This window comes from Lycorma delicatula, chromosome 4 (assembly GCF_047948215.1).
Source record: "Lycorma delicatula isolate Av1 chromosome 4, ASM4794821v1, whole genome shotgun sequence".
Classification (NCBI taxonomy): domain Eukaryota; kingdom Metazoa; phylum Arthropoda; class Insecta; order Hemiptera; family Fulgoridae; genus Lycorma; species Lycorma delicatula.
This window is the reverse complement of record NC_134458.1, coordinates 62470382-62486030: the sequence shown is the minus strand read 5'-3', so window position 1 is coordinate 62486030 and position 15649 is coordinate 62470382. Positions and strand designations below refer to the sequence as shown.

General features: G+C 30.9%; 1 protein-coding gene across 2 annotated transcripts in view; it reads left to right on the top strand.

The window, feature by feature from the left end:
- The window catches only part of LOC142323459 (KICSTOR complex protein SZT2-like), a 342875-nt gene that overhangs the window by 62415 nt on the left and 264811 nt on the right, over positions 1-15649 (top strand). For both annotated transcript variants that reach the window (XM_075363101.1, XM_075363100.1), the window contains exons 12-16: positions 3198-3444; positions 4349-4621; positions 10461-10566; positions 12134-12297; positions 14467-14685. In XM_075363101.1, coding sequence (XP_075219216.1) covers positions 3198-3444; positions 4349-4621; positions 10461-10566; positions 12134-12297; positions 14467-14685 — 1009 coding nt within the window. The remainder of the gene's footprint in view (positions 1-3197; positions 3445-4348; positions 4622-10460; positions 10567-12133; positions 12298-14466; positions 14686-15649) is intronic.

Below are 15649 nucleotides of genomic sequence, written 5' to 3'. Positions count from 1 at the left end.
GTATATGAATGGTTATCCCTTGTTAGAGGTTTTACAGTAAACCCTTGGCATTCATGGATGTTTTAGCTGCAGTTCTGTTAACAACTAAAAAAAATTTTTTTTTTTTAATCTGTACATAGGCTTTTTATTTATTTTTTTTTTGCCAAGCACAGAAAAACAGTTACAACCATTAGATCAAGAGATTATAAAGCTTTTAAAGCATACTAACGACATTAAGATTTTTAAGGTTTGTTTACTATTGTTGAGAATAACCAAATTTTATCCATTCACTGATGTTGAAAGTTGACAACATAGGAGCTTGCTTATTCAACATAAATGATTCAGTTAAATAAGATTCTCTACTACAAATGCTTGTTAGAAAAAATTATTGATGGATGAAATTCATGTAATATTGACTTAATTCAGTGATAATGAAACTTATCACCACAGTTCTCAAGGCTAGTAGACAGGGATTTCAAGAAATCCAGTTCTGTGGTGCTGGTCGAGTACTTGTAAATTTAAACAGATGTTAGAGAAAAATTTAGAGGAATTAATAACAGGGACTGGATGATTTTAGCATGAAGAGTGAAAATAAGGATGATGCAATTACAGCAGAATTTGGTATAAAGTTACTGAATGGAATTTTAATCCTGGTGAGACAGTTATATAAATAAAATACTGGAGTTACATCCATCCATGAAATGAAGCATTAAGTTCAAATGGGAGAATAGAATTCTATAGGGTTCGTACAACTAGGTTTATAAAGAACTTGGAAAAAAATTATAAGCTGTCTTCAAGGAGAGGAAAATTAGTCAAATACACACACGTGCATGCACACACCCACACACACTGATACACAGACATACACACATACATATTTCCTCCCCCAATTTATATATTTTTTAATGTATAAAAATTTGAATATTAAAGTCTAAGTAGAAACAGAATTTTACAGGTTTAAAATTAATATCCTTCAGTGCTAGAAATCTTTGAATGTGTGCTTACTTTTTTTGCTATTACGTACAGTAATATGGAATATTAAATTAAACCATTGAAAACAGCTGTAAATAAAATATGTATTTTTATGCAACAAGAAGCCAGAATTATTTAGTACCTATTGTATGATTTAAAGCATCTACCACCCTATTTTTCATACATTTTTAGTCTTGACATTTGTGGTTTTCATTTTAAGTAACTGTAACCCCCGTGCATAGCGAGGATTTATTGAATTTAAAGACATCTTTAAAATAAAATAAAATTTGAAAAGTATTAGAATGAGTTTGAGTTTTAGTATTAGAAAGTTTGAAATAACAATAATATGCATGATTAAGAATTGTGTGTGTGTGTATGTGCGTGCATGCACATGATTAAAAATTGTGTGTATGTATGTGTGTGTGCATGCGCCGTGTGATTAAGAATTGTATATGTGTATGCATGCATGTGCGTGTGCACATGTATGTATGTCTGATTAAGAAGTGTGTGTGTGTGTGGCTGGCCACAGGCAATATTTTTATTTTTATTTATTTTAATTTTTGACTACATATTTTACAATATGCGATGATTTTTAGTGTTTTAAGTTTAATGTGTAATTTAAAAAAAAAACATTTGATTAACTGATGATGAGGGAAACCCTCGAAAGCGCTTTTAATGTAAAAATTGTAGGAACAATAAGATAAGGTAAGAAACATTGTTAGATTCTGTACTGCTGGTAGAAAGCTAGGTTGTACTTTCATATTTGATACAGATATATATATATATTATATATATATATATATATATATATATATATATATATATAAAAGCAGAATTTTAGTAGAAAAAATATATGTTTGCAAATACTAGTTTGCATTTGAAAAATTCTGAAAGGGTTTTACTTTTTTTTTGATCCCCATAATTCCTCTTTTACTCCTTAACTTTCCATTCTTCACTGTACTAAAGTGTTCAGGTCCATTTGTTACTAGATTCTCATCTTTTATATATTTGTCATTGTTTCATATATCTTTTCTATCGTATCATTTATCTTTTAACATTTTATGGTATTTCTTTATCATATATTTCTTCATAATTATTCCTACTCTACATCTCTCTTGTTTGATTCTGTATTAATCACTGTATAATTTCCTGAAAAAAAAATTGTTTCTTTTCCCCTTTACTCATTTAATCCTTACAATTTTTAATCATAATCTACCTTTTTAACATTTTAAATTGTATAAGCTTTCACTTTTATGTAAACTTCTGAGATTCTTTACAATTTTTTTAATGTTGCGATTCTTTTTTCTTTTGAGAAGGCTGCAGTGTAGTTCAGTCCACATGATCGAATCCTTGTCATCCTCAACTAGTTAAAAAGGCTATTGTTTTCTTTTAGGAAACATATCTTAGTTTTGTGTCTACCCATCTGTTATGGTAGAATTTTTGAGGAATGGCTATCTGCTTCTCAAAGACAGTGCAAGCTGAAATTTTTTGCCTGTTTTTATTCCTCCATTAAATGTAATAAAAATTATTCATAATAAATAGTAGTAAATTAATAAAAATTATCAGCTTTCATTTCAGTGTGAAAGCATACTGTTGAGTTAATTGTTAGCAATAACTAGATTCTTTGTCAATTGAGTTTTACAAATGAGGGGTAATTTTGTTCAAAATAAAATGCTTAATACATTTTGTAATATGTTAAAATTTGATCAAACAAATAACTACAAAGATATTAAAGATTAAAAAATTAAGATGGCTGCCATTTTTAAATTTTTGATGATGACGTTTTCAAAATTTTTTATTTTGTAAAATAAGACACTAGTCTTAGATTTGCCAAATTTAATTAAAGTAGATTTACCCGCTCCTGAAAATAATTTTTTTGTTGAAAATCACAAAGTGGCATCCAGGACTTTTATCGATATGAACTTTTTTGTTCATTTTGGTGTCCTGAATCAGCTCCTGAAGTTTGGCGCATATGTCCTGGAACAGCACCGTATATATTACTGTTTAAATGTAGATAAAATCATCATACATTTAAGGAATGACAAGTGTGCTTACAGTTATAGTGCTTTTTAGTGTTCTATATTGTCTTCCTGTGAGAAAATAATTTAGTTACACTATATATTTAAATTAGTGACAGTGGGTGGTGGATGGTGTGTAAGGATGTAAGTACATGCTAATTTATTATTTAATATGTAGCACTTGGAATTTCAATTGGTTTTTTGTAAAATTGTTTATCTTATTTCCAGCACCTTATGAATTTCTTCATGATATCACTTGTTTGATGAAGAAACCATTTCAGTCACCTTACAGACAGGCTGTTGTATCAAGATTTTGGTCTACATTGAAAACACTGACTCAGTCTGATTTGTTGTTGGCACATCTAGATTCATTCTCTACTAATCCATCTTTGTACACACCACCAGATAGCATTCGTAGTGGGATGCCTCTTTTTTATTTAACTTCTAATTCTGGACCACCAGTTGTTTTTTCAAAGTAAGTATTGTGTATTAAATTACGATCATATATTTATTTTTAAATAAAGTATTCTGCATTTCAGTAGTTTTATATTGAACAAAATCATAAAACCAGCTTCTTATGAAGCAAATTTTTTTTAAATGAAATAAAATGAAGTAAAGGTTATCTTTTTTTTTGTTTATTCTCAAGGGACTGTGTCTACAGTTTTTGTGTTTATTTTGTATTTAATTGGTTTGAGCTTTTTTGAAAATAGCTATTGAAACCACCTAGATCCTGTCACACAATAGTTTTTTTTTTATGTGATTGTCTGCGTCACTCTTATAAAAATGAAAATGTGTCTTATTAATTATAAGACTAGGATTTGTCACATATTATTTATTTTGCAAAATAATTGTAAAATTTTAACTCGTTGGATTATAAAAGTCTAATTTCAGTACTCCTAGTATAAACGGCCTGAAAAATTGATCGCAGAATAAGTGGATATATGACTTCACATTTAAGTGGTTAAAGCAAATACATTGTTTTCTTATTATAATTGAAGTTCAGTCTTTTATATTAAATTTTCTTTAAAGTTAAAATATTTTATATTTTTAACTTCTGTGATGTAGTTTTTTTATTGTTGAATTCTGTGGGACTAGCTCAAAAGGGTCAACAGGAAACAATTTCAAGATATTTCATTATAGTAAATTTATATCTAATTACATTTGCATATCAAGACTGGTGCAGATGGTTTCTGTGCAGAGGCTGGAACAGTTTTTTTTTTGTAAAAAAAACTTATTATTTTGGTATTATTACTATTGTACTTTTAAGATTGTGTTTTTTAGTGTGGGGGTGTGGGTGTGGGTGTGTGTATGTGTGTGTGCATGCCCACGTGCGCATGCATTTGTCTAAATATATTTATATTTATGTTGTTTATTTGTAGTGATCCAAGCTACCCTCAGTTTGCTCATTTCTGGCGGCCGATATGTGTTCTTGATCCTGGTGTCTGGCAGAAGTGGTTACATACACGAAGGTTGGGGCTAATTCTGCAGCATGATCAACCATTCCCTCGATTTCTTCATGCTGCTAATCCGAATGGTAGATTTCAGTCACTTCAGTGTCGTTATGCATCTTCTACACTGTATAATTTCCTAAAAGACTGGACAAGCTGTGTTCTCATTGAGAATCATTCATACTTAAAACTGATCTCACCCAAGTAAGCCACCCTTATTTATTACACTTTATTTTTGTATTTGCTTTTGTTAGATATTTGTCTTAATTCAAGGTGTTCTAGATATTACTTAAGAATCATAGAGGTGTGCAGTTACATTTGGAAAGATAGATAGAGTAGTGAAGATCTCTGAACAAGTTCAAATTTAAATATTAGCAACTTCTAACCTGAGTAGTTGTAGCTGTCCTTGTTACCTACAGCTTGTGTGATTTACAGGGGTGGTGGGGGGGGGGCGTTGGTTGACAAATAGATTTATAGCGACTGGACATGAATGGGGAATTTTTTTTATAAAATAGATGAAGATTTTTTTACTCTGTGGTTCCTTACTTATTTTGCTGGAATAGGTTTTTTATTATTTATTTACTGGGTTTGTATTTTATCTTAGTGAAAGATGTCATGAGACAAGAGTTATAAAATTTTAAAACAGTTCTCATACAAACCATTTCTTGGGAATTTGACCTTGTGAATAAGGTCTGGTACTTGGTGGGTGATTCAACTTTGTGTGTGTGTATGCACGTGCGCGCTTATATATATATATATATATATATATATATATATATATATACAGGGTGTCCCATATAAAATGCAACCCATCAATCACTCATCCATGAAATTTCAAAAGTCAAGCTTATTCCCCTACTTGTTACTGAAATGGACTCGTCCAACATCTGAACATCGTGGCGACGCAGTAGAACACTACCGATAGTAACAACAATGCAATCATACCGTTCAGTGTATTGCTAGAGACAAGATGATATTTTCGCTAGATGAACAGGTTTTCATTGTTGAGTCGTACTTCAGTACGAAATCAGTGGTTGCAGTGCAAGATTTGTTTCGCCATAAGTACCCAGATAAACCAGCTCGTAAAAAAACATCAGTATTAAGGTTAGTTGCAAAATTTTGCAAACAATTACGACCTTATCGCATTCAAACGGTTCATCAACTTCTTGAGCCTGACAAAGAGTAACGGCTACAATATTGTCAATGGTCCGTCGATTTCTGCATGAGGGAATTAATGTTATGGATTCGTTATTTTTCACAGATGAAGCATGGTTTCATTTGGATGGCTACGTAAACAGCCAAAACAGTAGAATTTGGAGTGCTGAAAATCCCCACGTTTATCACGAAAAACAATTACACCCGCAGAAGTTGGGCGTGTGGTCGCGATATCACGGAAGAAAATAATCGGTCCTATTTTTTTCAAGTACACCATTTATGCAGAACGATATCAGGATATTTTATTTCAGTTCATTGCACTCTTGGAAGAGGAAGACAGACACTGCTGATTACAACATGACGGTGCGACATCGCACTACGCAGGTTCAACTTCTGATTTTGTTGAGGAATTCTTTGGTAATCGTGTTATCAGTTGAGGCTTGTGGCCACCAAGATCTCCAGATTTGACTGTGGTGGATTTTTTTCTATGGGGTTACCTCAAAGAAAAAGCCTACAGCAACAAACCACGAACACTTGAACAATTGAAAGTCAATATTGAACAAGCTGTATTAAATATCTAGCCACAAACTTTGAAAAGTTGCAAGAAACGCTGTAAAAAGAATTGAAGCTTGTATTCAAGAAATAACAAAGATGGACCACTGAATGTGAAAATAGGAGGAGAAAAGATTATGGAGGTAGAAGAATTTTGTTATTTGGGAAGTAGAATTACTAAAGATGGACGAAGCAGGAGCGATATAAAATGCTGAATAGCACAAGCTAAACGAGCCTTCAGTAAGAAATATAATTTGTTTACATCAAAAATTAATTTAAATGTCAGGAAAAGATTTTTGAAAGTGAATGTTTGGAGTGTCGCTTTATATGGAAGTGAAACTTGGACAATCGGAGTATCTGAGAAGAAAAGATTAGAAGCTTTTGAAATGTGGTGCTATAGGAGAATGTTAAAAATCAGATGGGTGGATAAAGTGACAAATGAAGAGGTATTGCGGCAAATAGATGAAGAAAGAAGCATTTGGAAAAATACAGTTAAAAGAAGAGACAGACTTATAGGCCACATACTAAGGCATCCTGGAATAGTCGCTTTAATATTGGAAGGACAGGTAGAAGGGAAAAATTGTGTAGGCAGGCCACGTTTGGAGTATGTAAAACAAATTGTTGGGGATGTAGGATGTAGAGGGTATACTGAAATGAAACGACTAGCACTAGATAGGGAATCTTGGAGAGCTGCATCAAACCAGTCAAATGACTGAAGACAAAAAAAAAAAAAAAAAAAATTCAAGAAGATGGCGGCCACTTCCAACATTTACTCTAAATGTAAGGTAATGGATGGTAATAATAAAAATTACATTTACATTTACACATGCCTTTTTATTATTTCAATACCTACCAATATAAGGTTGGATTGCGGCGTTTTATATGGGACATCCTGTATATATATATACATACATGTACACGTGCTTAATCATTAAACATTTTATCTATTGTGGTTAATGATTGTTAACAAAAACTGTCTATGAACACAGCCAAATAGCCTTAAAATAAACTTACTAATTTATATTATAAGCTTTTCAAATCCATGGAGTCATCAGTTTGTTAAATACTGCATCAGGTAGCTTATTACCATCATTGTAAGTAAAAACTAATAGTTGTCAGGATAACTGAATGAAATATTGGTTATAGTTAAGCAAACTATTTAAACAGGTGAGCCAGTTTTAATAATTCATCATGTTCAGAATTTACCTTTTCATTCATTAGTGTCTTATAAACTTTTAACCAAATATGTGTTATAAATTTAATGTTTTTCCAAATATTGAAGTTTATTATTATAATTATTTATTTCTAACATTTCTAGCTTATTCTCTATATTTTTTATTGATGTGCATGTGTCATGAGGTGATAACCAACAACTGAGAGTTTATGTATATATGCAGTAATATATGTTTACAGTCATTACTCATTAATTCCATAAATGTCACTAAAATAAATAACTGAATTGACAGATGGGTGGGTGGATAAATGGATATATATTAAATAAAATTTAAACCAACAAAACACAGTAAATAATAGATAAGTTAAAATTACCATATTATTTCCAAGAACTGATTTTTGCAGGATCCCTCATCTTCAGTTGGTATTTAATTCTATATATACTTAATATATATATTTATACTTAATATATATACATGTTTGGAGCGATGCTTTATATGGAAGTGAAACTTGGACGATTGGAGTACCTGAGAAGAAAAGATTAGAAGTTTTTGAAATGTGGTGCTATAGGAGAATGTTAAAAATCAGATGGGTGGATAAAGTGACAAATGAAGAGGTGTTGCGGCAAATAGATGAAGAAAGAAGCGTTTGGAAAAATATAGCTAAAAGAAGGGACAGACTTATAGGCCACATATTAAGGCATCCTGGAATAGTCGCTTTAATATTGGAGGGACAGGTAGAAGGAAAAAATTGTGTAGGCAGGCAACGTTTGGAATATGTAAAACAAATTGTTAGGGATGCAGGATGTAGGGGGTATACCGAAATGAAACGACTAGCACTAGATTGGGAATCTTAGAGCTACATCAAACCAATCAAATGATTGAAGACAAAACAAAAAAAATACTTTAAAATGTTTTTGTAATTTGTGAATTTTGAATTTGATGAAATTGTTATTGTTTTATAAATTTTGAAATTTATTATGGTTGAATATGCAAACTCTGCTGTCCAGTACCAGAAAGATATAATATTTAAAACATATTTTCCTTTGTTCTAATGTCATTACATTCCTCCAAAATAAATTTCAAAATTTATAAAACAACAATTTCAAAAAATTCAAAATTTACAAATTATAAAAACAATTTATTTTAATGTAATTATACAATTAGATACTAACTGAAGATTCAGAATCCACAAAAATTGATTCTTGGAATTATGGTAAATTTAACTTATCTATTTACTGTGTTTTGGTATTTAAATTTTATTTAATATTAAATTTTATAAGCACAGTGGTCAATATATTTTGTATTGAAGCTCAATGGGGTAGCAAGTCTTCTGTGAGTTTACTAAGGGGCTTATTTTTTATCTGTGGGTGGTACAAAAAGCCTATGTAGTGACTGAAGTGTCTATTTGGGTAATTCTTGTACTTCTAAAATCTAAAGGAGCTTGCTCATAAACTAGAAGTAGTTCAGAAGAATAATTTATTAGTAGATAAATGTAAAACTATTTTTAATTTTTAATCTTATCCCCTTACAACTCGATGGTTTCACAAAACAGCTGTCTTAGAGAATAACTTCTGAAAAATAAAAGGATCAGTAAAATGCCAGTGGTCAATACCAGTTTAATAAACTCCATATATTACATCACTAAGTCCCTTAAAACCACATAGAAAGTTAAATAAACAGGAGGATGCAGCTGACCTTATACCAGACCCACCTTAATTGAATATAACATTTAAATCTGGTGAATAGCTTGATAGTTACTAGTACTTTTACTTTTATCAATGTTTAAAAGATCAAATGTGAACTAATTTTTCTGGAATAGGATATAGAATATCTCCTGAGATCCGTGAAAGTAAAGGATAACTAAATGTGTTCATAATGTTTCAACCCACTGTAAGCAACATACCAAGAATGTAATCATTCATTCAATATAACTCTTATGGTAAATACATATTAAGTGCGATGACAAACTAAACAGTTTTGTAATAAGAAAGATATTGAAATTTTTCATTGAAATATTAATGTTTTTAAGAAGAAAATAAAGTAATACTCAACAACACTGTCAAGCAAATTGCTTCCTAGAAGCAGAATATAATAATTTACAAAAGTTATTTATCACATATTTTTTACTTACATTATTCTTTACATTAATATTTCTTCATGTTCTAATTTTATATCGGTGACTATAATGGCAAACATACCTCTCTACATCTTAATTTGTTCAAATACATTTTTAATTCTATATGTATAAAATTTCAAATGTTTTAATTAAGCTGGAATCTCTGTAAAATTGTGAAGAAAAAAGAAAACTGTAGTAACAATATTAGGAAGTAGGTGATAATTAATAACTACCTTCCTTTTGATCTACAAATACATTGTTAGTTAATATTGTATTAAGATTCAGAAATGTGCTGATAGATGTGCTGATAGATAAGATTGAAATGTCGATGAATCTGGATTAGAGAACCTGAAAGTAAAACTAAAGTTGCATTCAGTTCTTCTCTGAAAAGCAATTTTTACTGATATTCCAGGCATCTGCCCTGTTGTACAAAGATTTCTCCTAAAATTCTTGATAAATGGGAAGTAAGAAAACATTCATAGGTTCAGTGAGGCTTGCTTTGGATCAGATAACTCATCAACCAGATGTGAAGGAAAACTGAAGATGAATCATGAATTTACCTTGCAACCCACAAACAAAAGCCCAGTTTTCACAGTGGAAAACAAGGTATTGTGATGTGTATAAAATTTGTGGCAATGAACACAGCGTACCTTGCTGTGAGTGACTCACAAGTGGGTCGATGGTAGATTAGGAATGTGTATTAGGATCCAAGGTTGTCATGAATAAGTCAGATGATGCTAATTTGTGTATAATAAGTCTGCTTTTGATCATTCCCAGTATGATTATCAAAATAAAAGAGTATAAACATTGTTGGTTAACATTAAGACATAGTGAGTGTAAATTTACATCAAACATTTTAGTCAATAGGTAATCTGTGGTTATTTTTTTAGTAAAGTTAGAAACTAATTTTTTTGCAAATAGCTCTATAAATATAATTTCCAACAGTTGCATTTTGTATACATCAGTTTTTTTAATATCTAACATACCATGTTCCCATATGAATTCCTGTGACAGTTTTTAATTGTAATTTTCTGATCTGTTTCAGTGATGGCCCAAGTTGGTTTTATATTACTCGTGTTATATCCAAACCACCTTGTGCTGTACTTCATGTTGCATTTCTTGGTTGCACACCAGGCCACCTAATGCATGAAGTGAGTGTCATGTTATTTTTTACTTCTTGATAGGATCTTTTAACTTTATATTTTTTCTGTATAAATTGCAGTTCAAATCATTTTTATTTACAACTATTAATTAATCTTCTGCAACATTTAGCTTTGTTTTTAAGAGTTCTTGTTCTGGTGTACAGTGTTTGATATTTACATTGTGTGCAAATGTACATTTGTTAATGTACTGGTAAATATCATTGCATTGTATATCTTGGTGATGTATTTGATTATATTAACTGTATTAGTGATCATAAACAGTTATTAATGGTAAAATTAGTAGTCTATCTTTATTTTCAGTTTTACATAATATTATTCTTGACATACGAGTGTGATGTCAGTGACAGTATTGGATTTCTTGAATTACTGGGAGTCAGTACTAAGCCTAATGTACTAACTTTATTCAGAGTATGTATTGAATTTTAAATTCAAGCCTGACTAATGTTACCTCTTTTACTATATGCTGTTGATTTGGGCTGATTTTAAACACTTGACTTGATGGTATCATTTTAATTTATAAAGGTAATAAAACTGTGTAATAATTGACTGGGACTTTAGATTAGGTAATTAAGCCTGTAAACATGCTGTGTAACTTTTACTCTATGTACTGCAATGTTGGATTTGAAATCAGTTAAGTGTGTATACATAATTTGTATGGAAATGGCAGAGTGAATGTTAGTTTTATTTTTTATTGGTATCAATGCCAATACAGGTGAGCTTTAGAAAACTTTAGTCAGTAATGATTTTTAATTTACGTATTTTTTAAATTTATTATTATTGTGCACTACAATCGTAAGCAAGGATATTATTATTACTACAGCAAACTGAAGAATGAGAAAGCAGGTTTGTGGTGTGGAATAGATAGTTTGATAAAAATTAATCACTGTAAAATTAAATTTAGTGTGATTTGAAAAAAGTACTTATTTTTAGAAGTGTAGGAGGTGTCCAGGTTTACTTGGTAGGTACTTTAGCCACTAGTTCAGCCTCAAGCAGGAAACAGAGTCTTTGGACAGTCCCTTGGGCAGAATTGTCATTCACTGAACCCTGACAAAGAAGCAGCTTCGCTGCTTGCCATAGTAAGTGACAGGGCAGTGGCAGACACAATGCTCTTGGTACCTGCCTTAAGAAGGAGGGTGAATGGGAAAGGATAGAAAAATGGGGTAGAATGATTTCGCAGTGGGAATGCCTATGATCATCATAGTTCATCATCTTGCCTGGGATCAAAACAGTTATCGAAATGTTTATAAAAATGATATATGATGAACTATTACTGTATATTTTATATTTTTATGCATAGGTATGTATTGTATGTATATACTTTTATGTATAGGTTACTGCATAGGTACTGTTATGTTGTTAGAAGCACACTACATAATTTCATATCACTGTTATGTTCATAGTTATGTTGACTTAAATGAACTAAATTCCTTTGATTATTATCGTAACAGTTAAATGACGACCTTTACAAAAATGTGTTGATAATCTATAATACTTTTATGTGTAAATTTTTTATTTGAAATGTTTAATGTTATGATTTCATTTTTATTTAATGTAGGTTATTGAGACACTCAAACAGAAATTGAGTGAATTGAAAATTCCACAACGACCACCTAAAGAAGGAGCTCGGAAACATTTAGAAAACACAAATATTGAAAAACCACACAGAAGTTATGAGTGCTGCATTCTTTTAAAAAAGCCACTAGAAAAGATATTAATAAGGTTTGTAATTTATCCTGCACTTCCGTTTGTGTGTGCATATACATGCGTGTTTAATTTTTTTTATATTTTCAAATTATAAAGTTTAAGTTGTGATCTTTTTCTGTATAATGGTTTTTTCTTAAATACTTCATTTCTGGTCAATTGAATATTTTTTAAATTCTTTTTTTAATTGCATTTAAATCAAACTCAACGTTTCATTTCTTATTCAGTTTTCTAAGCTGTCTTCTGTATATTGCGTTTGTTATACTGTTTGTTTCATTCTGTTTTTGTTGCAAAAAATAATATTTAAAAAATGTTTTTTTATTTATATCTATTACCTCTTTTATTAAAATCCACTGAAGTAATCCACTGTACAGGAAATAAAAATTAACATTTTTTAGCACGGTATGAAACTATGAAGTAACTAATTTGAGTATTTGTTGACTACCTTAAAAGATTTATACGGGCCGTTCTATACACTGAGTTGTTAGAAGTGTTAGGTATGTTTGGGTCAGCCTGTAATTTAATAACATCCTGGTTCAGCTCCTTTGCAAACTTTTCCCAGTTAGTCTGTTTGAAATTGAATTAAATTTCCATCAGTATAATTCTTGAAGGGAAGAATTTTTGTTAGTGTTTTTGTTTACCACTATTAAAGTTGGGTGGCATCTTTGAGTTGGGTACTGATAAAATTAAATCCGTTCATGCTTTTCAAGCTCTTTACTGTTTTGATCGATTAAGTCATATCCCTGAACTGTGCTGTGGAATTAAAGTCACTGCTAAAAAACTTAAATCATTTTCTATTGACCTTAAAGTTAAAACTTGCATGTCGTGGTTTACAAACTAATTTAATTGTGTAGGATTCAGTCTCAATGGTAAGTGTCTCTATATTGCTGAAGTACAGCATCAAAATTAATTATACCTTAATATTGGATGGGCTGGTTTCATGCCATTTATTTTTATTATGGGCAGAGATTTTCTGAAGCCCCTATGAGTTTCTTGTATACAGTGACACAGGGGAGTGTACTCATTTTTAAATGAACATTACACAGATAATTTTGCAACAAACTTTACTACTTTGGTTTTAATTGATGTGAGAAGGAATGATATTTGTGTTAAGTAGTAAAATCACATCTTGAAGCTGATGTCCATCCATAATGCAGCTTTCAGATCAAGAGGTGAAGCTGTTCCACACGCATTCTATTTCCTGAGTGATCTGCTGCACCTCTCCTTGAATAGCTGTCTTCAGTTTGTCTAATGAACAGGGTTTGTTAATATAAATTTTCTCCTTTAAATACCCCCTCAGAAAGAAGTTGCACATACTGAGGTTGGGAGATGGAGGAGGCTAAGGCACATCTCTGAACCTGGAAATCAAATGATCAGGAAGTAATCCCCGTAGGATGTTCATAGAATGTCTGGTGGTGTGGCCTGAAGACACTGCAAGTAGATACTTGTTTGAATCATACATCTTGTTCCAAGATCAACATCTGTAGTTACGCCAGAAGAAAGTGTTTGTCATGTGTGTATAGCAATTGGAATTCATTGTTATCACTACACCCTCCTCTTCAAAAAGATAGAGACTGATAATGTTATACTTTGATATCACACACCGCACTGTCACACAGAGTGAATGCACAGACTGAAATTTGGCATTAGTTCACACACATATTACAACAAAAATAATAAAGTTTGGTGTTACATTAACTGTGTATTATTTATTCAAAAATGAGTACACTCCCCTGTGTTACCCTATATTATATTTACTACCTACTGTGTTGTTTATGACATTCTAGTAACATCTACTGACATCACCTGGGGCTTGCCAGTTTTTATCTTAGGTTTAGCTTGTAGCTAACACAAACATTGTTTAAGCTTCTTTTATGATTCCCACCTTAAGCCTTAAACCTCCTGCTTTTAGTTAAAGGAATGGTGGAATTCATTAAACTGATCTAGTAATAGATAAAAAAGAATTCAATGAGTACTATGATGATTCTTTGGCTCCTGATTCTTAACTGGCAACTTTTGTATATAAAATTAACCTCATGAGTTTTTTATTAGAGGATAATTTATTTATATTATGTTATTGATCTGAGCAGATTCAGTGAATGGTAGTGTGTGCAATGTCCCTATTATTTCATCTTTATCTGTCTATTTTTTTTAGTATTTATGTAATGTGTTGAATATTTATTGCAGGTATGAGAGAATGCCTTCAGAATTTGGTACTGTTGTATTTCCGGATGGAACCCAGCCTTCTATAGCTGCAAAGCCTCTTCGTCCACCGAGCAGTCTTGTTACTACTCTTTCACGTTACCTTCATCATCGACGGTGGGTATGGGCTGCATCTGCGAGTAATGGTCCTGACTATTCTCTTGGTTTGATTCCATTGGCCAGAGTGCTTGCAACTCTTACTGAGTAAGTAATAAAAATTATTTGTTGATACCGATCAAGCTTTTTTTATTATCAAGCTTTTTATTAGCCCATGGCAATTTAAACTATAAGAACACAGACTATGGCTGCTTCATGTAAGTTTATTTGATCATTACTGTATTGTACTCCTCTGTGCAACCTTAGTTTCCAAAGTGTGTGTACTGTCAAAATGAATGTATTGTATTTTTTCAATTTTAGATCACTGGTTTTTAGTGTTGTAAATTTTTCATTATTGCTCCAAGTGCAGATTCAGTTTTCTCATTAATGACTTCTACTGTTTATACTCCAACTATCGATGCTTTAACGCTTTTCTACATTTTTTATCTTTCATAGTGGGTAGCGTTGCATCTTCATTTCTAGTTTACTGAAGTTATATGATGACATCACTTCTTTGATAATAATTGTTTCTAGAAATAATTAAAATGAGATTAGTATTATTGCTGGTTTTAAGGAAATCCTTTTTTTCTAGTAGTGATTGGTAATTTTTTGATTACAGACCTATTTTTGCTTTGCATTATTTTTATACAATGTTTAATGTTTTATTTTCTATATTTTAGTTAAGTTCTGTTTATTATGATAAAATAGACTAGTTACATATATATATATATATATATATAAAAAAAATTGCTGATAATTTCTTTACTCTATTTTATATAATTAGAAAGAATACATATTTATTACATATGTAATTATAATTGTTAATTGAACCGAAAATCTGACTTGGAATTAAAATAAGAATAACTGCTTGTGGAAGACTTGAGATGATCTATCGACAGGTCAGTTTTGTGGATGTTTACAGATAAGTAACTGAAAAGTGAATTGAAGTTGTAATTTTATATTTTAATTCTTTTTTTATTTTATGCTTTTCTAATGTATCTTGTTTACAGACATTTCTCATTTCCATTCTTTCATTTTTAAAATTGAATATTAAGAACAGTATGTTTGCTGT